This window comes from Sturnus vulgaris, chromosome 11 (genome assembly GCF_052056855.1).
Source record: "Sturnus vulgaris isolate bStuVul1 chromosome 11, bStuVul1.hap1, whole genome shotgun sequence".
NCBI lineage: Eukaryota > Metazoa > Chordata > Aves > Passeriformes > Sturnidae > Sturnus > Sturnus vulgaris.
The window spans coordinates 16,781,026-16,804,803 of NC_142253.1; the positions used below are offsets into that span (position 1 = coordinate 16,781,026).

Here is a 23,778-nt window from a genome sequence, read left to right on the forward strand (position 1 = left end):
GGTCACATCCGGAGCGGGCCGGAAGCGGCGCGCTCGCGGTCGCGTTTAAACCGCGCAGGGCCGCGCGCCCGCTCTGGCCCCGGCACCGCGGCCCTCTGGAATCCCCCCTTTAACCTCCGCTGGCCACCCGAACTCCCCGGCCCCGCCATGCCCATCCGCGCCTACTGCACCATCTGCTCCGACTTATTCGACAGTAAGCGGGACGTGGCGGCCGTGCCGTGCGGGCACACCTTCCACCAGGCCTGGTGAGCGGCGGGGCGGGCGGGCTCGGGCTGGGCCGTGGGTTGTTAGCCACGGGCACCTTCCGTGGCCCCGCGCGAGGGCTCTGAGAAGATCACGGAGCTGCCGCAGCAGTCCGGGCTGCGTGATTACACTGCGAACGAGCTGTCCGCAGAGGTGGTGGAGTCCCTGGAGGTCTTTAAGGAAAGATTGGGTGCGATATTTGACATGGTGGTGATCGGTCATAGGTTGGACTCGATGATCTCAGATCTTTTCCGACCTAATAAACTCTGTCGCTGTGCTGCCTGCAGGCTCCCTTCTCTGGAAGAGCCAGTGTTGCAGCGTGTTGGATTATGGTGAAGCAGCCCTGGCAATTCTATGCTTTGCTAGGACTGTGTTGCAAGTGTCTGTGTTGAAAGGAAATGGTTCTTCTGAGGAAATAAACTTTATGTGGGGAGAGGGTGGGCATTTGCTTTCCTAGCTTATGAGCTTGGAGAGGACCACGGGTGTGATTGTCACTTCTCACTCAGCAGCGCTGCTCGGGCCTGCTGTCTTCCAGCAGCCAGCGGAGCAACAGAGCTTCCAAAGGTAACCTGCCGGCTCCAAATCATTACCCTGCTCCCAAAATAAACCTTTCCAGTGTGATGTGATGGCTTGGTTGCAAAATACATTAGTGGCTCTCCTGAGGAGCCCAGCAGGTTTGCGTTTGTTATCCCAGAGCAGAGCCCAGCCCAGCGCCCCTCGCTCTGCAGATCTGTGTTCAGTGGCACCCCTTGGAGCTGACTGGGCTGGGATCTCAGCTACCATATCCTGATAGAGCAGCTCGTGTGTGGATCCACTCACTCCTGTGAAGCTCAAAGCCTGTCTCCCAGAGAGATCTGAGCTCTGCAAAAGCTCTGCCTTGTTAAAGATAAGCTCACATGCTAAATTCAGCCAGGAATTGTCTTGGAGATGCGAGTGGAGCATGCGTGTGGAACACGGAGCTCCTGCCAGCCGCACCGCTGGACTGGAGGGTTGTGGTTCTGCTCTAGTTTGTGATGCGGAGTTACATCCTGCTGTCTCCTGGGGAGTTGGGGCATGGCCCCTGGAAGCAGTGTTCCAGGACTTTAAGGATTTACTGTATGTTTTCCTTTTGCTTCTCAGCCTCCTCCAGTGGTTTGAAACTGCACCGAGCCGGACATGCCCACAGTGCAGAAACCAGGTAAAGCCATCCCCTGTACACACCTGTGCCACAGTGCACTGCAATGGCAGCAAGGAGCTGTGGCCTCGGGTGATGGTGGAAAAAAGGTTCACGATAAAATGCAGAGGGACTTTCTGTCATTTGGGACTCTGCAGAGGCTGAGAGGATGAACTCCCCTCCACAGCTCTTCTGGTTGCAGTGGGCTGAGAGTGCCCTGCCACTGTCTGCACTGCAGCTCCTTTCAAAAGGAGCTCTGGGTTTTCACTTAGGCTGGGTAAGTATTGGTATGAGCACATGAGGGGCTGCAGGGGCTTCACGGGGACACCTGACTGGTGTTTCTGGCATGCCCAGCCCACTGCTGTCAGGTGAACAGCCCATTCTGCTGCACGTGGGCCGTACGACCCCTCCTGGCTTAGCAGTTTTCAACCCTTCCTTGAGAAAAGCGATGACTGAGGAGAGAAGGAAGGATGTGCTCTGCTTCTGAGATAGGAAGCTGAGGCTTGGGTTTCCATTGGCTTAACTGACATCTGAACTTCTTTGAAGTCTCTTTTGTCACCAGACTTCATGGTGCTTGTAGGTCTTGGCATGTAGTGGCTGCAGGAGATGTTTCCTTACTCTCAGATGTAAATTTTTAGCCAGCTGCTGCTTGGGCTTATTCTGTGTTTGTGCTTCTTTCCTCTCTCAAGGTCTTGGCCCTTGTTCCTTCCCTGACTTGTTGATTCCCTCTGTTCTTCTCTGCCTCTTACATCTCTGGGTTACCATGGAGTTATCGCGAAATAACATCTTATGTGGCAGTAACCATGCAATTAGCTGGTGTCATGACTGTATATAATACTTAAAACACAAAGCTGTAACTGCATGGGGGAGGTGTGGAGAGCTATCAAATTCAATTACAGCACCTTCTGCCTGCAGAAAGCAGCACGTACTTCTGTCTTAGGATTTGGCATCATGTTAGCTCAGCATCAGCTGCTTGGGGCTGAGCTGCCAGAGAACAGACTGCGCTCGATTCAGAAATGTCTGAATCTTTCTGCTGCAGCTCAGGAGCTTGGCTGGAGTCGCACTCCCAGAAACTGAGTGGGGGGTCTGCTGCTGTGCTGTTGAGCCAAAGCAGAGCATCACCACTAATGGTGTCAAACACGTGATCTGATTTGCCTTTCATGGCCTTGTCACAAGACAGTACCTTCTCCCCCTCCATCTGTCTTCCATATCCGTTGTTTCCATATTTGTGCCCATCAAACTCTTCTGTCTCTTGTGTTTAGGTCAGCAAAAGACACATCATCAATAAGCTGTTTTTTGATGTTACCCTGGAGGAGGAAGCAGCACCGGATGCTGAGAGCTTGCAGGTAACTTGACAGGGGGTTCTTTCCTCATGTGATGCTTCAGCCTTCTGGAAGGGTGGCCTGGCCTGCTGGTCCTCTGCCAGCAGGTGCTTCCCAAGCTGGAGCTTGCTGTGCTCATGTTTCTGACCTGAAGCATATCAGTCTCTGTGGTGGTTTAGCATTCCCCTGACCAAATCCCGTGTGGTGACTCAAGGAGCCTCCTGTACTTCCTGCTCTTCCTTCTGCTTCTCACTTTACCTGGAAACCTCCTGAAACAGCATCATATAGGACTGCTGTTCCTCCCTTGGGAATGAGGCTACAGAGCTGTTCCCAAAGGCAGGAGAAGGGAAATCCCAGATGCAGTGAATTGCTGCTGGTATCTGTGGCTCAGCTGTGTGTGAGCCCTGCTAACCCCTCTGGAATGAAGAGCCCATTGGAAGAAGTGCCTCCTTCTCCTCCCGTTTGTGCAGATTGAAGGATGTGGGGCAGGGTGATGATAAAGTCATGATTCCCCAAGAGAGATTAGGAGAGAGATTGCCTGAAGCCACACTAGCAGCAGTCAACAATGTCGAGGCTGGGTCCTGGCAGGATCCTGGCTGGCGCTGGGATGCTAGGTGGTGTGCTCCAAGTGCCACCTTTGGGTGTGGAGAGTTGAGTCTGAGTAGAGATGAACACATAGTGGCTGTTCCATGTTCTCTTTTGTGTAGTGTGAATGAAACGGGGTTCCTTCTGTCTTGGAATTATCTGTTCCAAAAAAAGGGTGTCTGGTTGACCTTGGTATAATGGGATGCTTGTACCCTCTTGTGTTTAGAAGCAGCATGTGCAGCAATTACCATAATTAGCAGTTGCCATGACAATTCTATATGTACTTTGTATGTCTTTAAAATAAAGCCAGCCAGACTAGAATGTCAGTAGCACTGTCTTTCTCCAAGACTTCCACTAATAAAACTGAAGGCCAAAGTGTGCTGAGGAATGGAGGAGCATCTCTGGGCACTGGGAGCCGCGTGCCCTCACAGCAGATGAACATTTCCTTTCGTACATACTGAGATCCATTCTCATGAGTGTAATGAGATGAGTGACTTGGAAATGGGTTGCCTGGAGAGAATCGCCCTAGAAAGTCTTCCTGTTCTCTCTCACCACCACCCTAGGATCCAAAATGGATTTCCCCAGCATTCTGCTCCAGGCAGACTGTGCAGAACTGCTCCCTTGCTCAAGGGTAGGACTGTGGAGCTGCTCCTGTACAACAATCCCTCTCGTTCTTGTAAGTCTTGTGTGTGTCTGTCAGAGCAACACCTATCCTCAATGTACAGCCTGCTTAATGAGGGCTCTGAGGTCACCAATGGAAGGAACCAAATACTTTTTTGATTAAATCAGCATCATCAGCTTGTGTGGGTATTCACTGCTGTGTGTGCTGTACAAATTGCTGCTGTGCTTGTCACCAATTTCATCTGTGCTGCCTCACTTTTGGAGGACATGGAGTATCTTAAGAACATAGATGCCTTGTTCACAATGAGTGAGGGATTAATGTCCACCTGGATGTGAGGTCTCTCTGTGTCTGATTCTGGCCAGACAGCAGTTCAAAGCAGACACATGGTGGGCCAAGCCCGGGCTCTTCAGAGGGTAAGAATTTCTGGCATCCTCAGCTGGAAGCAATTTCACCTGAAAATAAAAACAAAAATTTCCAAGGTTTGTAATGAACCACTGCCTGGCCCTCTAAGAGCCTGGGCATAAAGTGGTGTTCATCTCTGTAATCAACTGGAGCTGTATCTGTGCAGCCCACAGCTGTCTTGGAATGAGCATTTGGCCTCCTGCCACAAAAAGGGTATGCTAGAAAGCAAAGTGTGGAGCTTGTCATCTCGAGGAGACAAGCTTGGGATTCTCGTTGGAGAGTCAGTCTTTGGCACCCGGTGAAGTGGTCAGAAGAGCTCCCTCATGATCTGAAACCCCTTCCTGTTGTTGCAGAATTAGCCAAATTATCTTTTGAACAGTAATTGTCTTTGTTACTGTTCCTCACTCTTGCTATTAGTCTGAAATGTTTACAGTCAAAAGAGTGCTGGGGCTGCTTCGCTTTCCACCTCCAGGCTAAAACTTCAATAGAAACACCAGAGGGAACCTGGATCCCTGGAGCTGCAGACCACTGTCTAAATGTCCAAGCATTTCTTCCATTACTGAAACTGGGTTTAGCCTATATTGAATTTAAAGATCATCCTTGTGAGCAGAACAGTCTCCATGTGGCTGCTTCCAGAGGAGGAAAAGGGTGAGTTTTGGAGTGTAACACCTCAATGAGTCTGTCAAGAGCTGCTTGTGATCTAGAGGGTACAGACTTCTTCCAAATGAGATTTCAGCTTGGTGAAGAGGAGGTGGGGGGAGGATTCCTGCCTGTAAACCTGCTGGGGAAGGTAGAAGCCTTGGAGGACAGCTGTCTGTTTGTGGTCAGGATATACTCGTTTTATCTTGGGAAAATGTGGTCTTGTAACTCAGTCTTGCAGAGAGAGGAGAGCTTCTCTCAGAGGAGAGCAAATTGGGAGCAGCTTTTAGGAGTTGTGGTGGAGGATGAGGGATTTCAGATTAAGTTGATGAATGAGGTGATGTTACATGGCTGCCTGAAGTAGCCCAGGGTTTCTTTGCTATCATGATAATTAGCACATCTTGTGAGCTCACTAATCGTTCCTGAATAGGACTCTGAGGAAGCTACTTCAGAATAGTTCCTGCAGCAGAGTTAATTCCGCATTAGCCCTCCAGCAGTCGTGCCCCTTGGGGCAAATCCCAGTCAGCTCTGCTAGGCTTTGCATTTAGTCCCTGCTGCTTACCAAGCTTTACATCCCACATTTTCTTTCCTGCCTTTATTGTCACTAGCAGAGCCCAGCTCCAGTCCCATCAGAGCCGTGGTCACTGCTGGTGCTATTCTTGGCTCAGATTTGCATGTAGCATTCCGGGTTGCACAGATTTGTGTGCCTGTGTTGGCATTTTATTGTGGTTTTATTCCACTGCAGCTCCTGCCTGACTTGTTATGCGCTTTCCTCTGCAGTTCTCTAACACTGCTTTTTAAGTCGTCTTCTGTTGACACTTTCCTGCATATATTTCTCTCTGGTTTTTATTTTAAATATACATATAGATATAAATAGCCTCCCTTTTTAACCTCTGTATTTCCTTTGGCTATTCGCCAGTGTTAAGTTATATCACTTCATTTTCTTTAATTTAAACTACAGGGCATTTGCTGCCTCTCTCTGATCCTTGATAAAGGCACTAGAAATAGTTGATGTTGCTCAGACCCTTGTGGTACCCAGGAGACGTGCATTCTCAGTTGGGGTGTTATGGATTGGTTTCTCAGTGATCTGTTTCCAGCCATTCGATTGAGCTGTTAGCTCGTATCAGCATCCTGAACTGCAGTGACTTCAGTGTCTGTCAGCATGTTTGAGTGCATGCTTGGTTACCTTTTCGGGTGCTTGGATGTGTCCTCCTGTCTCCCACCTGCATGTGATTGAAGTTCACTTCAGTTTAAAGAACTCTCAGTAATGCAGTTAGTCTGGCAACATCCCTCCCTTATTGCCTTGTTTAGGTAAAACATTATAAAAATTGTTCTTTCCTGACTTCCTGTGTTTCCCTGAGAGCCTTCCAAAATTATTCAGCTAAAACAGGATGACTGACAGTGTGAGAAACACAAGGTTGACAAGGCTAAGATGAAGCTGCGATCCTCTCTTCTCCCCCTGAAGAATGCCAGTTGGAGGTGCTCTTTCTATTCGCTGTGATAGTTCAGGCTTGCAACTCTGCTTCTTGTTTCCATGTTCCCTCCTTAGTACCTGCCTGGTCCAAAAGTCCTGCTGGAGAAACCCCTTGGGTCTTTTTAAGATCTGGTGAAAGCATCTCTGCAGAGCGTTTCCTAATGGGGTTCTCTGTATTGTGTTTCAGAATGAACTGGACAAGGTGAAGGCACAGTTCTCCTTGAAAGGTGAGTTCCTGCTGTCTGCAGGGGATCAGCAGCTTCTGGGCTCTACCTGTTCCAGGTGGCTTGCCCGGGTCTGAGGAACGCCTGTGCAGAGGCCACCCCACTCTGAAGCCAAGGACATGGTTCAGGCTGCAAACTGTTTCACTAGAGCAACTTCTTTGGAGCTTTTTCTGAGGCCAAAACACCTACAGTGATGCAAAGCTTATATGACGGAGCCCGAGTACAGCCTCGTCCAGCTCTGCTGTAACTCAGGAGTTCAGTTTAGACAAGTAGTAATTTTTTTGCCCACTTCCTAATCACAAGCTTACAGAATTGCAGCAAAGCTCTATCTGGAGCAGGCTTGAAAGCAAAAGCCTTGGTTTGCTTGCTGGGAAACTCACAGCTGCATATGGCAAAGGCTCGTTCCCTCCAACAGATGAGAGGGTGAAGGTGGTGTCCAAAAGCAGCAGTGGGAAGGCTTTGGATTTGTTTGGCTGTTGCAGTGCCACATGTGTCGTGCAAAGAGCAGACGGAGTTCAGTGTGCACGCACTTGCATCTTCCCATCTTTAATTTTAGAGGATGTTTGAGGGAGGCAGGAAAAGCAAAAGCCCTGGAGACTTGTCGATGGGTTTTAAGCATCGTCTGTAGGCAGCCTGTCATCAGAACATGAGTCATGAGCAGCAAAAGGAAAATGTCAGTCTAAGTGACAGAAATCCTAAAACATGCTAGCAGAAGGAGAAAAAAAAATGTTTAAAGAATGCTGGGGGCTCACCCACGCCCCAAGAGTTGTCTTTCCTCTGCGTTCCCTTCATGCACGAGACAGACATGAATAGCCAGTAGATTGAGGATTCAGTCCTTAGCCTGAGAGCAGAATTGGATGGTCTGCACGTCTCTATTCTGAGGCCTGTTCTCCTGCCAGCTTGGTTGAGTTTAGTGATTTGGTAGAGAGCCAGATCTTCTGGGGAAGGTGGCTGGGATTCTTGCTAGGATATTATCCAAGAAAAACTGCTTGAAGGCCTGCTAATCTTCTCAGCTTCTGGTGAGTAGAGGTTGGATTTGACATTCCCTGTCCCATTCTTTTTTCATATTGGGAATGCGAAGCTCCTTCCCACCTCCTGCCTCCTTTGCTGTGGGTACTCTGCTCTCTGCTGGTTCCTGTGTATAAGTTCTCCGTGTGAAGCTGTGCTCTGCTCTACACGCTGCAGAGGAGCTGTGGAGCTGCCAGGCTCTGATCAGCCTGCAAATGGCTCGAGAGGTGCCGAGCTCCGAGCAGACCCAGCAGGCTCCGTGGGAGGCACGCTGAATGAGCTGAAAACTCATTCCTGCAGCATGGAGGGGTTTGATTCCTGCCATCTGCCTCTGGGCAGCTGAGAACGGAGGAGGGGGAAGCCCTAACTCTTTTGGTGGGTGTGGAGTCCCTGCAAATGCAAGGGAGCATCTCCAGGCACTGCCTCTGGTGGGAAGGGGTTATTCAGGTCAATGGAGAAGCCACCCTGCGTGCTTCTGCTGGAACACATTCCTCTCCTGTTCCTCAGTCCCACATGGCTGTTTTACTCCCTGATTGAAGAGTGAAGCTTCACTGCAGGTCACGCTTCCACAGGATATGGAGGCAGTATTTGAAACTGGATGGCTTGCAAAGAGAATAAGCTTTTTGGAATGGCACTCTTTGACTCTCTACTATTGCTAGGCTGGAGATACAGGCAGTTTTAGCAGAGACCAGAGATGCTGAGCTGAAAATTTTACTCTGCTCTCAGCAGGGTTAGGTGGAGGGGTTCCTGCTTTCCCTCATTACCCAACTGCTTTGAGCTTCTCAGCGGTGCTGGCTGTTCCCTGCATAGGTCGGGCAGCTTCTGTTGGTGGTTTTTTCTTTCTGAGCTGTCCTTCCATTGTCTCCACAAAACAAATTGAAATTTGGTGGTGTTTTCTACTGCCTTCTCTCTGGTGGTCAGAGGCATGTGCTTTGCTCCTGGATTTCCAGGGGGATGGATAGCAGTATGCAAAGGTTTTGTGACCTGCAAAAAGTGGGCACTTGGAAAATCTACTTAAGGTGTCATATCCTGTGGTGTTGCCAGTGTCACTGCCTCCTGCCCTTTGATGTAGGTGCTGTGGTTGGTGAGGGATGTGCAGCAGCTTGATGGACCCCTGCATACAGCTGCCCAATGGCCCCCAAAAGGGTTCATGACATGTAAGATTCTATGTGGAGAGGATGGATACAAAGCTCTGTTCTCCAGCTCTATGACAGCTTGGTGTAACTTGAGAGGAATTATTTCCTTGTGCAAGCTTGGCTTTGAGAAAATGCAAGAGTTAAGATACATCATCTTAATGCTAGCAGGGCTGGCACTGGAAAGCTATTAAAGGAAATTTTTTATCTTTAGTAAAGAAATCTTGAAGCCTGCTGGCACTGAGAGGAGCAATTGCTCAGTAAAGACCCTAGTGCAGACAGCACTTAGAGAAATGGCTCTCTCCAGGAATGGCCAAATCCTGGCAGCCTGGAGCTGAGCCTGCAAGCAATTTGTGTGCTCTTGCTGCTGGGCTGCAGCTGGAGTCTGGGTTACCAGGCCATGACCTTTTTCTTTCTTCTTTTCCAGAGAAAGAAAAGCGGGAATGCCAGACTGTTGTGGACAGGTTGAGGGAGACTCTGGATGTGCGCAATGCCACAATAGAGTCACTGCAGAAGATGCTGGGAGAGACAGAGATGCTGTGCTCTTCTCTCAAGGTACCCTTTCTATCCCCAGCAGGACTAACCATCATGCAGGCAGTGTTAGTTCTGTTGAAGATTTCTGCAGATCCTGCTAATCAAGAGATTATGCTGGTGGGATATTGGGTTTGGTGCCTGGGTTTTCATTTTGGTTTGATTAATTGAAGCAAGTGCTGTTGCTGGACTCGAGGTCCTGTTTCTGCTCTGCTCGAGGTGATTCAGAGGCATAAAAAGATTCCAGGCCTGTGGTTTGTGTACAGGTGCTCAAGGCAGAGGTATCCCTGGTGAGGGAAAAATGCCAGCCCAGCTTGAGGAATGTGGCTGAGCCTCGCTAATGAAGTCACAGTGCTGGTCATAAAGGTGGTAGCAGGAATCTAGTGTGGGAAGTAGCCCCAGCACCCTCAGGTTCCCCGAGGTAGCATGTTCTTCTGAAATGGGTTTAGGCCAAGTGGGATTCAAGGAAAATTAGTTTCTTACTTTGACTGGGGGAGAAATCAAACTGAAAAATATGGAGGGGGAGTTCAGCTGAGTGGGATCTGATCCAACTAACTCTGCTCTCTGTTCTGTTGCCAGGGCTTTGCCTCAGTTAGGTTAGTAATGTTGTGAAGTCCAGGGATCAAATATTCCTGTTGTGCTTCAGTGTGCAGTGACTCAGTGTGTAGTCATGTAGTATGAGTAAACAGCAAGAGGAAGAGGGTAAGAGCAGGAGCAGCTTTGTTGGGATGTGTTGGAGCAGCTTTGCCTTGGAGCAGGGCTGGGCAGTCTCTGCTGTGTGAAAGTGATGTGCCTGTCTCAAGAAGGTGGGGTGCAAGCAGGTAGGGTTGTGAGCTGCAGGCTGAAAAGTGGGATCGGTATCTACTGCACTTCCCAAGCTGTCTGACCCAGTATCCTAAATGGCATCATGTTTCTTGACCTACAAGGCCAAGTGGCCCAGAGAGGGCTTGTAGACATGTGGTGCTGTCTTGCTATATGCCACCTGCAGCTGGGTTCTTTTGGGAGGAAGCATCCAGGAGATCCACCTGACACTAGGACAGAAAGAAATTGTCAGGCAGGCCTCACTCTGACCCAGCACAACTGTTTTTGCCCAACCATGGGATTATATCCAATCTGCTTGCAAGGCAGCCTGGATCTTGGCTCTGCCATAGATGCTGGTGTGATCCTGGATAGGTCAGTGACAGGATACATCTGATATCCCCTACTCCAGCAGAAATAATTGTGACAGTGGAAGCCAGTACTTGCTGCTCAACTCAGCATCTCAGTGCTTGGTTTTTCTGCCTTGACACCTCTGGAGGAGGCTCTGTGCTTATCTTCCCTGTTGCAAAACCCTCTCTGTGTGCTTAAGTCCCTTCAATGAAAGCTGGGCAGGGCAGAAGGATTAGGGACCTGGCAGTATCTTTTCTGTGGTGTATAGGGTTTCTCAGCTGAATGCCAAGTGCTGTCTTGAACTGCATCATTAAAGATTAAAGCACTAAACTTCTGCAGTGAAAATACAGGCTTAACTTGCTGCGATGCAGGTTAAGGCTGTGAGCTGGTCCTGTCTTCTGCTGGCACTGTCAGTTTGCTGCAGTTTCAGGCTGGTTGAAGCTGGGGACTCTGCTCTGACCGGGCACAAAACACTGCTGTGGGGATCTGAAGTACTGAGAGTTCTGGTTAGGGAAAAGCCAAAGACAGGCTCCACTTAAACAAGAGTGACAAATGAGCCTGCAACACTGTCCCTCCTCAACTTCCCAGTGGTTTCACAGCTGTTTGGTTTCTGTGGCAGGAGGTGGATAAAATCCTTTAACTTCTGTGTGGGAAGGAGCTTTACAAGGCAATGATCTTTTGCCAGGCCTTTTCCTGGAATCAGCACTGTGTTGAAACCAGCGCCTTTCAAAGCTGCTGTGCAAGGTGCCCAGGCACACACAGACCTAGACAGTACAGATGCATCCAAATGATGCTAATTCAGCTGTCCCCATCCTCTGCCACACTGCAGATGTGTGTTTTTCCAGCTTAGCTGAGGTGTTGTGTTACTGCTGGAGAGGCAGTAGGCTGCAATAGGCTTGCAGCAGGTGAGAGAAGGGCCTAGGTGGATGTCTGGTTTGGCTGAGGTCTCCCAGAAGAGACACACTCATTCCTATCTATGCTCTAAGCAGCTAATGGCAAGGACAGTTGGGAGGCTAAAACAATCAGCTGTGCATGGAGGGGAAGGCAATATCAAGGTTTGCTTGCTGTGGACTCCTTTGCCTTTGAAAAACAAATTGTCACTGCTGCGTACAGGGCACTGTGCATCCCTTCCAGCACTCCTAGCTGAGAGGGACTATGACATGGTTTCAGTTCCAGCCTCACCTTGTGATTAGCACTGAGACTCTGCTGTGCTTGTTGGGAGCAGAGCTGGGGTTGCACTGGGAGGGAGCTCAACTCTCCATAATCCCGGGCTGCTGAGGTGATGATAGCCTTTAGAGCTGATGTATGCTCCTAACTGCCTGCAGTGTGCATAAGCCGGGATGTTTCTCCAGGAATCCCTGGAGCCTTACTACTGGTCTGTGTGTGCTTGCTTCCCTGCAGAAGCAGATGAAATTCCTGGAGCAGCAGCAGGAGGATAACAGAAGTTCAAAGGAGGAGGCCCACCGGCTGCGAAACAAGCTGAGATCCATGGAGCGGTGAGATCCGGGTGCTCCCTAGGCCTTCCAGCTTGGGCTGCACACCTCTGCCCTTTTTGGGGAAGGCAGGAGGCTCCTGCTGGGCCTGCTGCAACACCCATCTCCATGTGCTGGATCATCTTACCTGTAAAGGTTTGAAACAGCTGCTTCAGCTGCCCTTGCATGCCTCTTGCCCCTGCTATGTTTGCAAACAGCTGCTCTCACTGAAGAGCAGCAAGGCAGTGTACTAGCCTCATCTCTAGTGCACTGAGCATGGCTGTGTGTTGTTTCAGTTATCAGAGGATGCTGATAACGTCCAGAATGATGCAGAATGCCAGCCCAGGAACACAGTTAGCCACAGGGCTATAGGGACCAAGAGCTGGGCATCAGTTCCATATGTAGTATGTGTGTACAGCTGCCCCTTCTCTAGTCCAAGTGGTGCTGCTTTTCCCTAGTGAAAAACCCTGCTTGAGTTGAGGCAGCTGTATCTCTTCTCCCATGACACCCAGAATGCCTGCAGCAGAAGCTCAGGCTGCACCAGTCCCTTGAGGGGGAAGCAGGGCTTTTGTCTCTTTCCCAGGTCTGTTTGTGATCCATAAGCTGAGCTGGTTTTGTTTTTGGGGTTTTTTTTGTGCAGGATCGAGCTGTTGCTTCAGAGCCAGCGCCCGGAAGTGGAGGAGATGATCAGAGAGATGGGAGTCGGGCAGGCAGCAGTGGAGCAGCTTGCAGTCTACTGTGTCTCCCTCAAAAAGTAGGTGCTGCAGGCTTGCCACAGCTGGCTGGTGCTGTCCTGGGGGTGCCCAGGGAGAGCCCTCTGCCAAGCACCTACAGGCACACGGGCTCTGTGGGGCTCTCACCGCCTCTTAGGGTTTCCACTGGGTTTTGACTGACAGATCCTGGGGACCTAGTTTGGAGCCTGTCACGCTGAACTGTTCCTCTTGTCACTGTAGTGACATGTGTGTCACCATGGGAACTGTCTCCAGAGTTGTCAGTGCACCTATGAAGTGATGATGATTATTCCCTCTGCTTCCCTCTCATGCCTGGGGGAAAGCGAGTGGATGCAGAGCTCTGGGTTGTGCCCTCTGCAGCACTGCACTGTGCAGCTGTGGCCTCTGGCAAAGCAAGCCTGCACTGCTGCCCTCTCCTACCTGAATATCCATCTGGTCCTGCTGGGGGAAAAATACAGCTTTTTTTTTTTTTTTTTTTTTGGTGTTCATTCTGATGGCAGCTGAATAACTGCAGCTTTGGTACAAAGCTGTAATGAGGCAAGTGTCCCTGTGGTGTAATTGGGAATGAATGTGCATGGCCAGTAGTGTCAAGTCTCTGAAAAGTCACTTAAAGCAAAGTCCCCTGTTTGCTGCCAGCATGGAGGCTGTGCTCTGATTTCTGTCTTTTTCACTGGAAACTGAAATGTCTCTGGCTCTGGTTCCCATTTTGCTGGTGGAATCAGGCATGGTATCCCATGCAGGTTTTTTCTCTCGCATGGTGTAGTGGAATGTGTGACACAGTGTTGGTACTCTCACTCATCTTTGTTCCTTAAAGGGTATTGTGTCTCCTGGGTTTTCACTGGTGACTCTGCCAGTCCAGAGCTTCAATTTAAGGATCTTGGCTTGTCTCTGAGAAGTTCTGGCTCAGCTGTCTTACAAACAGTATGACTCTGGGTCTCTTTGCAGGGAATATGAGAACTTGAAGGAGGCTCGGAAGATCTCTGGTGAGATGACAGAGAAGCTGAAGAAGGAGCTGTTTTCTGTCAATAATAAGGTAAAGGTAGAGTGTGAGCTGCCAGGGTGAGATCTGGTCTATAGATCTCTGTCCATGACTGAGGCCCAAGGCCTCTGCAGTGACCCCCTCCCACGGTGGTAGGTACAGGTGTTTGGAAGGGTCAGGCTGGGGTTCTGAGCCAGGATGTGACATGATGAGCAAGCAGCTCATGGACTATTGTCAGGAGGGCAGTCTCTGGGGACAGTGCTGGGGCAGCATATGCAGAGCCAGCCAGAGTTTGGCAGGGAGCCTGTGCTGGAAGGCAGCAGCACACAGGTGCTCCTCTGCTCCCACTGGGTTCTGGAAATAGCAATTCCTTCATCCAGCTATTGAGCACTCAGCTGCCAGTTCCACCTGTTGCAGGACTGGGCCTCTAAGGAAGTGGGAAGGGGTTTTGAGCCAGTATTAGTTGAGAAGGGCTTAGTCCTGGGTTAGCACATCCAGTCACTCAGCCTTGTGCCTTCAGCCAACTGAACTGTGCCCGGGCTCCCACATCATGCTGTGCCCAGGCAGGAGAGCGTCCCAAAGCACAGTGAGGACACACAGATGGCCCTGCACAGAGCCTGCCTGGGCTGGTCCTGAGCTGGTGCAGAGCCTGGAGATGCTGATGTGCCTCTACTGCTGTGCTCCCCCTGCTCCAGGCCTGGCTGGGTTCTGTTAGCTCAGGTCAGACAGGACTGTCTTTGTTCTGGTAGCACATCCTTGTGAAGTGTGTGTGTAGCCTCACTCCCCAAGGCACAGGTGTTCCCTGTGCCTAAGCCAACAAAGTGAGAAGCTGTGGGTAAATTTGGCCTACTTGTTATTCAGCCATAGCTGTTGTCCCCTCAAATGGAGAAGGAGGTTTTCCAGATTTCTGTGCAGTGTTCTCCAGAGGAGCTAACCTCTACACAAGGTGCTGCTGCTGGAATTGGGCTGCTCCTGGCTTAGTCAGACCCAAGCTGTGATGGTCAGTGTGGCTCAGGAGGATGCGAGTCAGTGCACCAGGAGTTCCAGGCTTGGCTGACAGAGAGCTGACTGTACCCACAGTCTGTGAGCTGGCCCAGGCTCCTGGACCCACTGAAGTGTCTGAAGTGGTAACAGTCCACTTCCTGACCTCTGCTGCTGGCATGATTCCCTGTTGAATCAGGCTTGTCTGTGTGCCAGCACTGCTGATGCACAGGCATCCTCCAGCCTGTGGTTTGTGATTCCTGTGTTCTGGTGTGTCCAAAGTCCTGCGGGAATTCAGAATGCAGCCACCAAGTGTTAGAGCAGGGAAAAACTGTTGCCATCAGGCATAAATGCTGGGCAAGCAGCCCTCTTCAGGCAGCTTGTGGAATTGGGTAGGGATTGGATTGTGCTGATACAGGAGAGATTGGTCAGACTGGCACAGGAAAATTGAGCCCTTACACAGGGGAAGTAGCATGTGGTGCAGAGCACACTACTCTCACAGGGCTCTGCAGTCCCCCTTACCCAAGTGTAACCCACATTCTGTTGTGTTCTGCAGCTGCAGAAAACGACTTCAGAGTTGGAGAAGACAAAGGAGGAGTTAAAAAGCACACAGAAAGATCTGAAGAATGCAGACAAGGAGATCTTGGTGAGAATATCATTCCTCATGGCTAGCTGCCAGTTACTGCAGACTGGTCTGCAGTTGCAAAGCCAGGAGTTATGCTGGCTTTTGCTCAGTGACTAAATTTCCCAGCCTACCTCTGAACTCCACCTGATGCTGATTTATGGAAAAGGGGCAAAGTACATATTGCTAAATCTTTCCGTATCTCATTATCTGCTTTCCCTTTTCCCTCCAGAGTTTGAAGAAGAAGATAGACATCCTGCAGGATACTCTGAAGGTCCCATCTGTAACCAGGGAAACACTCAGTCGGCTAGTCTATGAAAGGTTAGTGAGCTGCATCCTCAGACACGGTACAGGCATGGAGGCGACAGGTTCAAAGCCAGAACTGACAGTTTAACTACCTGAGAAGGCAGAGATGTACTAGGCTGGCAGGTGTTGCAGAAGTATGGCTGTTTTGTTCCTTGTATCCTTTTTCTTGTGGCTGATGAGATGATGTTTGATTTACATGGAAGAAATCTCAGAGGATTTGGGTCAGGAGGGGGTGGAGGACTGGCCTGAGTTTTGAAAAAGTCTTTGTCACTGTGTCCTGACTGGGAAACATTCCTAAAGCTGCTGTTCTTATTGCTTTAGAATGGGCCCAGTGATGAGCATGCACGTGTGTATGGGGACCAAAGATGTTAGCTAGGCAGAGGAATCTAGCCTGAAAAATGACATCTGCTTTTATTTTCTTGAGGAGCCTATGCCATTACCCCAGTAGAGCAAGCTGGATTGTGTCCATAGAACAGCAGTGTCAGTGTGGTTCCTGGGCTCTGGGTGCTGCTGTTACAGTGCTCAGCATTTGAGGGGGAGCAATAATTTGTGACACTGAATTTAAACTCTGGAGTTCAGATTGTCCGTTCTTTGATGTGTAAGCAGAACGGGGCTCTGCTCCTGGTGCCAGTGCTGTCTGAGCACTCAGTGTCGTGGGCTGCAGCTCTGCCTTCCCCTGGGTGGCAGGCAGTGGCTCAGTGACTGATGCTTTCCTTGGCCTTGCAGCCCTGCTCCTGTGGAACTGCAGCATCCAAAGCTCCACCGCCCGGCCCACAGCGATGAGATCAATCTGGATGCTACTTACGATGTGGACACCCCTGAACACCAGCCCTGTGCAGCTCCCTTCGGCCCTGCAAAAAGGCAGAAGCTGGATAAAAAGCCGTGAGTTTTCCCTCCTCTTTCTGCTTCTAAAGGAGATCAAAGTCTCACAGCTTTGGAAGTTGCTGTGTGAGATCAGATAGCTCTCCAGCTGCCTGATGGCGTGCTGCAAGCTTTGTCGTCATTTGCTTGGCCTTGTCTGTCCTTGCCAGCTCCACTTGAACAATAAATCTCTGCTGATTTGCTCCTTGGGCTCCTTACAGGCCTCCTGTGGTAAATCTGGCGAAGAAAGTTCTGAAGGAAACAGTGGAGGTAAAAGGATTAATCTTGATTTTTCTATGTCACCTCTTTGATTCTGCTGTTAATAAGCTTGGGATAAAGAATCTATTTTCTCCTTTGTGGCCATAGACCAGTCCATCTATAGAACCAGTCTGTGCTTCAAAGTGTTTTCCTTGATGGTCTCTTAGAAACACTTTCTGCCTCAGGCCTCCTGGAACTGGGCAGAAGGGAGGGTGGGGACCCACATGCTTCTTGCTGATGATTCTGCTCCAGATGTGCTTCACAAACACCACCTGGAGCTGATCACAAGGGCTATAGGTCAGCCGAGGTGACCGTTAGCCCAGGCTTACTAGGAGCAGTGTCCTGCCTCCTGGGCACTATTCCATATAAGCCCCAGTGGGAGGTTGGAAGCTGCTGGTTTTCAACCTGACATGTGGTATGGCAGTAACCATTACCTTAAATAGCTGTCTGTGTTATTGGTGCTGCCTGTATGTGGATTCCATTCAGCAGATTGTGCTGGTTAAAGGGCTTTTCTTGTTATTTTGTGGAACAGAACAGGGCAGATGATCTGGAGGATGATGCTCTTAAAGGACTCTTGCCAGCATTCATCAGGAACTCTGTTCTCTCCAAGAAGTCACCTTCAGGTGGTTTGCTGGGTTCCCACAAGAACATGGGCTCTGTAAGTATGACTGTCCAGTTGGTAAGTGTGCCCAGGGCTGGCACTGCCACCTCTATCCTGAACTGACCCTGAAAGAGGAAGTGAATGAAGCTTTTACCTTGCCACATACAGTGTGTGGAAAATAAATCTTGAAGCACAACCTGGCTACTTCCCAGTCCTGCAGAGCTCTAGGGATGACAGATGCTCATTCCCTTCCTGGCAGCAGACTAAGCAGCTCTCAATGTCCTATTCCTTTGCCTCCTTGGAGCTTAGGGTGTTCTCCTTGTATTCCTCAATCCCAGTGACCAAATCCTAAGCCTTGCTCAGCTTGGCTGAAAAAGTGCCCAATATTCCCAAAGTTTGTTAATACCGGTGGGTCTGTCTTTTTCCAAAAGTGAGGGCTTAGTGCAAGAACTGATTGTTTCCAAGTGGTTTTAACCTCTTTCCAGAAGCTGTGTTCTGCAAGAATCCCCCTTCCCCATAACTAGCATGAAGAGAGGTAGTAGCCAAGGCTCTGTGTGCTGCTCCAGGCTCATTTGTTTCTCTCTCCTAGGTGAGGATGGGCTACGATGGCATGGGAGGCAGAACAAAGTTCATAGAGCCAGTATCCTTTCCTGCAGCTTATGTGGCAGTACTGATGCTGTGGGCATCTCATTGCTGTTCCTTCTCTTTGGTCTCAACAAAAAATGGACTTGGGATCCTCAAGGACTGATCTGATTCTCTCTGAGCAAATCTGAGCTCAGCAAAGGCGTCAAGGACCTGAACTTGCTGAGAGCACTTGTGGTTGGTTCAGAGGAGCACATCGGTTAGAAATCAGTGCGATTTTCAGGGACTGCCTGTGCCCTTGAGATCTTACAGCAGCAGTGTAGCACAGCTTCTTCTGGCTGTGTGCCTGCTAGCCCGTGCAGCCAGAGCCCTCATTCCTGCTGTTCCACTGTGGTGAGGAGTGGCTGGGCTGAGCTCACCCCTCCTGGGTGTGGAGCTGCTCCTGCCATGGGAGGCTGCAGGCTCTGCCTGCTCTGCCTTCACCTGCACAATGTCCTGGCTCAGGAGGTCTTGCAACTCAAATAGATGTGCTGTTAAAATGCTGATTTATGTGCAAGGGGATAGCATAGAATCATGGAATCATTAATGTTGGAAAAGAACCCTAAGATCAGAATCCAACCATTAACCCAGCATTACCAAGCCCACCACTACCCATGTCCCTAACCAAAATGTCTGCATGTTTCTTGAACACTTCCAGGGACTTCCACCACTTCCCTGGGCAACCTGTTGCAATGCTTGACCACCTGTTTAATATCCAGTCAAAACCCCCGTTTAGGAAAAGTTCCCTGACATGTGGGACAGGCATGTGTCCGAGCTCTGCTCCTCTGAGAAGGTAGCAAAGCCCTTCCTGTCCTGCAGGGAGTTTTTCCTTGGATACAGATATATGGCTGGGTCCCAGATATATGGTTCAGGCTACACTGCAGCAGGTGTTGGATCACTTGTGTTCCCAGGGCACTGATCTGTGCTTTCCTTGACGGTTTTACCTCCAGACAAACCTAGCAGAAATCCGTCCATTATCAGTTAGGAGTAAGAAGAAGGTCTCCAGGCCAGCATCTGCATCCCCTCCTGCGTTTTCCTCCAGCGTCAGCCAGGCCAGAATGGACACTTTCCTGCTGTGAGAGCCCTTGACTTCCAGGGAGAGGCTTGGAGGAGGCTGCAGGGCAGAACACATTTGCCCAGAGCCTGGCACGAGGCAATGTGCAGCTACCACTGCCTGGGGTACTGTTTGCAAAGCACTGATGCTGCCTTGTGGGTGAGATGAGCTGTCCTGTGGAGAATCCTGCCCTTGTAGCAAGCTTTTAGAGGCCAAGCCTCTGGGTAATGCCTGGACTGAGTTTCCCTCCTCGTTCTACCATTCCTTCCTCCTTTTTTCATGCAGAATTAACAGGGTTTCCTTGCCTTCTGGCCTCCCTAGAGCTCTGCAGTTGCTGCTGCTTTGGGCTCTTTGGCACCAGGTGGAACTGCACTTCTTGGATGCAGCCACAAGCAGGAGGTGAAGAAAGGGTGTCTGGGATGTCAGTCTGGAGAGCAGCAGGGAGAAGTGACCTGGACCAGCTCCATGCCTGGTGCAAATAGTTCCAAGAAGGCTGACTGGAGGAAGAAGTGTGTAGAGCAACCTGTGTGGCTGTTGAGTGTCTGTATATTCATTATAAAATTACTCAACCACAGGCCTGTTGGGGCTAGGGAGATCCACAGGTGGACTTGGGAGTGCTGTTCCCCTGCCCTGTTTTGTGCCAGGACGTCCAGAGTGGTCTTGCAGGCTTGGCACTGAAACTACTGACTTGGAAGGGAAGTCTTGGGGTGACCTCCTTGGAAGCAGAGATAGTTGTGCTGGTGTGACCTCTGTGCTTGGCATGTGTTGGTGTGAAATTTGTTTATTAATTTCTATTTTGTAATAGGAGTGTAGAGTATTTTTATTATTTTGTAACTGTTCTGCCTTGTGATTAGAGGGTTTGGATTGGCCTGGAGAAGTGCTGAAGAATGGCTCCCTTCAGGGGAAGGGGAGACTGGTGGGGCTGAACCTGTCAGGGTTCTTCAGCTTGGAGCTGTGGAGCAGGAGATCCATGCCTGACACAGGGCTGTCCGAGCTGCACGGAACTGCTGAGGCACCCAATAAAGCACTCTGCTGTACAAATCTGACCTTTCCAATTTCCAGCTGCTTCAGGTCAGAATCTGTAGTACCTGGAGTGGCTAAAAACATGTTTTTAGAAAATAAAATATATTACTGTGCACACTTGTTACACAACTGGCTTCTGAGCATTTTTCACCCTATTGCACCTCAGCGTGAAGGTCTGAGCTTGGGTGCTGAATGTAGGGTGAATGGATGTGCTCAACCCTTCAGGTTCCTTTGGGGTGCCAGCCCTTGGGAGAGGAGACAGGCCCCTTGTGCAGGGAAGCACAGTGGTGAGATGAAGCCATGGGGACAGTGATGCCCATCCCCAGGGAAGTGAACGAGGCAAAGCCCTGCAGAGCATGAGCTGTCTCACTGCATCACCCGAGGCTCACTGCAGAATTAAGTGGAATGGGGGGAGGGTTTGGGCGAGCCAGGAGAGGGTTCAGAGGGCTGGGAGGAAGAGCTTGGGGAGAAGGAAGGGGGACTTAAGCAAAGTGCATTCTGCAGAGGAGAAGCCTGGGAGAGGGTCTGCAGAGAGCCTGCTGTGTGCTGTCCTTGTTCCTTTGAGGTGGGTATCAAATGTCTGTAAAATGTGGGACTTGTTCTGCATCTCTCCAGTTCAGGAAGACCCTTTTAAGAAGGCAGCAATGAAGGTCTGGTTCTGGGGCTGATGGGGGACGTGGGCTTCCATGTCGGGGTGCTGGAGAGCAGACTCAGCCTGCACTGGAGGGGTTGAGAAGGGTTTTTGGGACTGTTTTGACACCATGGCAAGTTTAAACTGAGGTTTGAGCACCTTCTCTGGGCACCACCTGCACCAGCACTGTTGCTGGCAGCTGCTCCAACTTCTGCTGCGTTCAAAGTGGATGCTTTGAGTCTCCTGTGTTTGGGGGAACACATCACCTCAGGAAAAAAAATCCAAACAAATCAAACTTTTTTTGTGAGTCCTGGCCTCTTCCATCCCCTCCTGCACTCTTATTTTCCATGGATTTATTGCCGCTGGGTTGTTTCTGATGTGCAATAAATGAGAGCAAAAACACGTCTGTTGCCCCTGCCCAGAATTGAAGCTGTTTTGTTCTCTTGCTCAGTGCTTTCATATCCTCCAAAGCTCTTTTATTCCCATATTACACTTTTCATACCGCACACTTACTCCTTGGGGGAAAGCAGTGACCTTCAGCAGCAGCATCCCCTTCCCTGGGCTGGGAATACAGAGGAGGACAAGGGCTGAGGTCCCTTGTTCCTAGGGCTTGCTGGAGCCGGCTGCTCTTTCGATTCGCTCCGAGGTGAGGCTGGACCCAGTTTCACGTTTATTTTAGGATTTAGCGCGTGTGTGTTGACTCACAGCCCATAAAAAGCAGCCGCTAGCACAGCCCGGGCTCGGCTCCGGCAGGGCGGGCGTGCCTGGGGGCAATTTTTAGTCCCCCCTTGGAGGGGTCCGGAGCCGCAGGGTGGCAGCAGGGGACCGGCGGTGGCAGCGCGTCCCTCCGCCCACCGGCACCGCTAATTACCGCCTCTCATTAACGGCAGGTGGCGGGAGGGAGCCCCGGCGGTGCTGGGCGCGCTCCACGGGCACCGCTGATCTCTGACACCATGGGCAGCCTCTGACCTCAGACAGACAGAGCGTGGCCATTGGCTGAGCGCTGAGTGACCTCGTGGGAATGGAGGTGCTGGTTGACTGAAACTGGAGCTTAGGGACAGTGTGTGAGCCCATTGGTTTGGCCTTGTGACGTCATAGAAGAGCAGTAGTGGTCACTGGCTGGGCTCTGGGTGACCATGGGTGAAGGACAGAGTGGTCATTGGCTGAGGCTCCATTGCCTCATCAGCGAGCCTGTGACCTCACAGGGAAGCGTGTGCTCATTGCTTGGCTGAGAGCGACTGCCATGATGTCATTAGGTAGCAGGGTGCTCACTGGACAGTCCCATGTGACACTGCAGGGCTGCCTGTGACCTTGCAGGAAGCAGGACAATCACTGACTGTCAGAGTGTGACATCACAAGGCAGTGCATGATGTCACAATAGCGCAAGACACTTATTGGCTGGCAGGGTGTGATGTTCTTGGGCAGCCCATGACATCATGAGGGATGTGGGTGCTTATTGGCTGACATGGCGTGATGTCCTGGGGCAGCCTCTGACATCATGGAGGAGGCAGGTGCTCATTGGTTGTCAGGCTGTGACTTCCAGGAGCAGCACGTGACTTCATGGAGGAATGGATGCCTCATTGGTCAGTGCTGTGTGACATCCTACGGCAGCCCGTGACCTCATGGCTGAGCGGGCACTCATTGGCTGTTGGGTGTAACCTCATGCGGGACTGCGCGCCCATTGGCCGCCGGGCCGTGACGTCACGGCAGACGGGCCGCTCATTGACGGCCAGCGCGGGAGCTCTCGTGGCGCCGCCTGGCGGGCGCGAGCGCTGGCGCTGCGCGGCGCCGATTGGCCGGCGGGCGGGGTGGGGCGGGGCCGGGGGGCACGTGCCGGCGGGGCCCCGCGGGGCGGGCGGCGATTGGTCGGGCGAACGCGCGCGTGCCCGCGGCGCGAGCGGGCGCGGGGGTGGCGCATGCGCGGCGCGGCGCGGGCGGGCGGCGATGGCGGCGCGGGGTTGATGGCGGCGGCGGGGGCGGCGCTGCGCTGAGGGAGCGGCCCCGGTCCCGGTCCCGCCCGGTCCGACATGGGCAACGAGGCCAGCCTGGAGGGCGGCGGCGACGACGGGCAGCTGCCGCCCGCCGCCGCCGCCGCCGCAGGAGCCCCGCCGCCGCCCGCCGCCGCCGCCGCCGCGCCGCCTTCAGCACCGGGCGGCGGCGGACAGCTCCCGCCCGCCGCCGGGCCCAGGTCAGAGCGCGGGGCGGGGACCGGCGGGAGGCGCGGGGTCGGGCGCGGGCTGCGGGGGCTGTGAGGGCGCGGGACACGGCTGGGTGGGGGTGTGGGCACAGGTGCGTAGGGGCGGTGGTGCAGGTGTGCGTGGGGGGCACGGCTGTGTGGGGACACGAGGGCAGCAGGTGCAGGGGTGAACGGGGCCGGGGTGAGCGGTGCCGGGGTGCGGCGGAGAGGTGCGGTGGGTGCTGATGTGGTGGGTGCAGGGGTTCTGGGAGGTGCCGTGGGGTGCAGGTCTGTGGGGCAGCTGCAGGCAGGTGAGACAGGAGTGCACACGGAGTGGAGCCGAGGGCAGAGGCGGGGCGGCTCTGGGGTGTGGGCAGCAGGGAGAAGGCGGGTGAGGCAGGTGCAGTGGGGCTCAGGGAGGTCATGGAGGCACCCGAGACAGGTCACTGCTGGAGGGTGCAGCCCCAGCGAAGCTGGCAGCTCCAGGACACCCGTGGGTGCTGGGGAGGGCAAAGGTGTAGCTTGGGCTGGGTGTGGGACAGGGATGGGAGAGGGATGGAGTGCCCGGGGAGGAGCGTTGTGTTTGGGGGCCAGGAGAAAGCGGAATGCTGCCCGGTGAGCAGAGGTCCAACAGCAAGGGGAGAGGCATAAGGAGAAGGGATGGTGGTTCAGGGTTGGTGGGTCTGGTCAGGATGAGGGGATGATGCTTGGCAGCAGACGGCTGAGAGCACTGGGGCATATGAGCACCCCAAACGTCGCCACACCAAATGTGACCACTCCCAAACGTGGCCACCCCAAGTGGAGCCAGCACCAAACAGGAAAGGTCGTTATGTAACAGGAGGGACATGCAGCCCTGCCAGGAGTCATCGGTGCAAAACCTCGCAGGGAACTGCACCGAGCTGTTCTCCTTCTGCCAGGCAGCGCCAGCTGGGAGGGAGATACTTTGGAAGAGAGTGTGGGATAAGAGATATTTCTTA

General features: G+C 51.9%; 1 protein-coding gene across 9 annotated transcripts; it reads left to right on the top strand.

Moving 5' to 3' along the window:
- The first annotated feature begins 107 nt into the window (after positions 1-107).
- Positions 108-20,123, top strand: TRAIP (TRAF interacting protein). 9 transcript variants are annotated; one of them, XM_088171628.1, is made up of 16 exons: positions 108-245; positions 1,363-1,420; positions 1,584-1,673; positions 2,659-2,742; positions 6,628-6,667; positions 9,233-9,360; positions 11,887-11,981; positions 12,598-12,711; positions 13,634-13,721; positions 15,205-15,294; positions 15,503-15,591; positions 16,303-16,458; positions 16,659-16,707; positions 17,228-17,353; positions 17,886-17,936; positions 18,868-20,123. In XM_088171628.1, exons 1-16 carry the CDS (start codon positions 148-150, stop codon positions 18,994-18,996), a joined length of 1,485 nt encoding a protein of 494 aa, XP_088027754.1. In that variant the 5' UTR covers positions 108-147; the 3' UTR covers positions 18,997-20,123. The 9 variants fall into 9 exon arrangements, 8 of the variants coding, with proteins under 8 accessions (XP_088027754.1, XP_014725069.1, XP_088027752.1 ...); XR_015806102.1 differs by lacking the exon at positions 108-245 and having other exon boundaries at positions 272-1,420; positions 18,868-19,195; positions 19,293-20,123; XM_088171627.1 differs by lacking the exon at positions 108-245 and adding an exon at positions 273-807.
- The last annotated feature ends 3,655 nt before the right edge of the window (positions 20,124-23,778 follow it).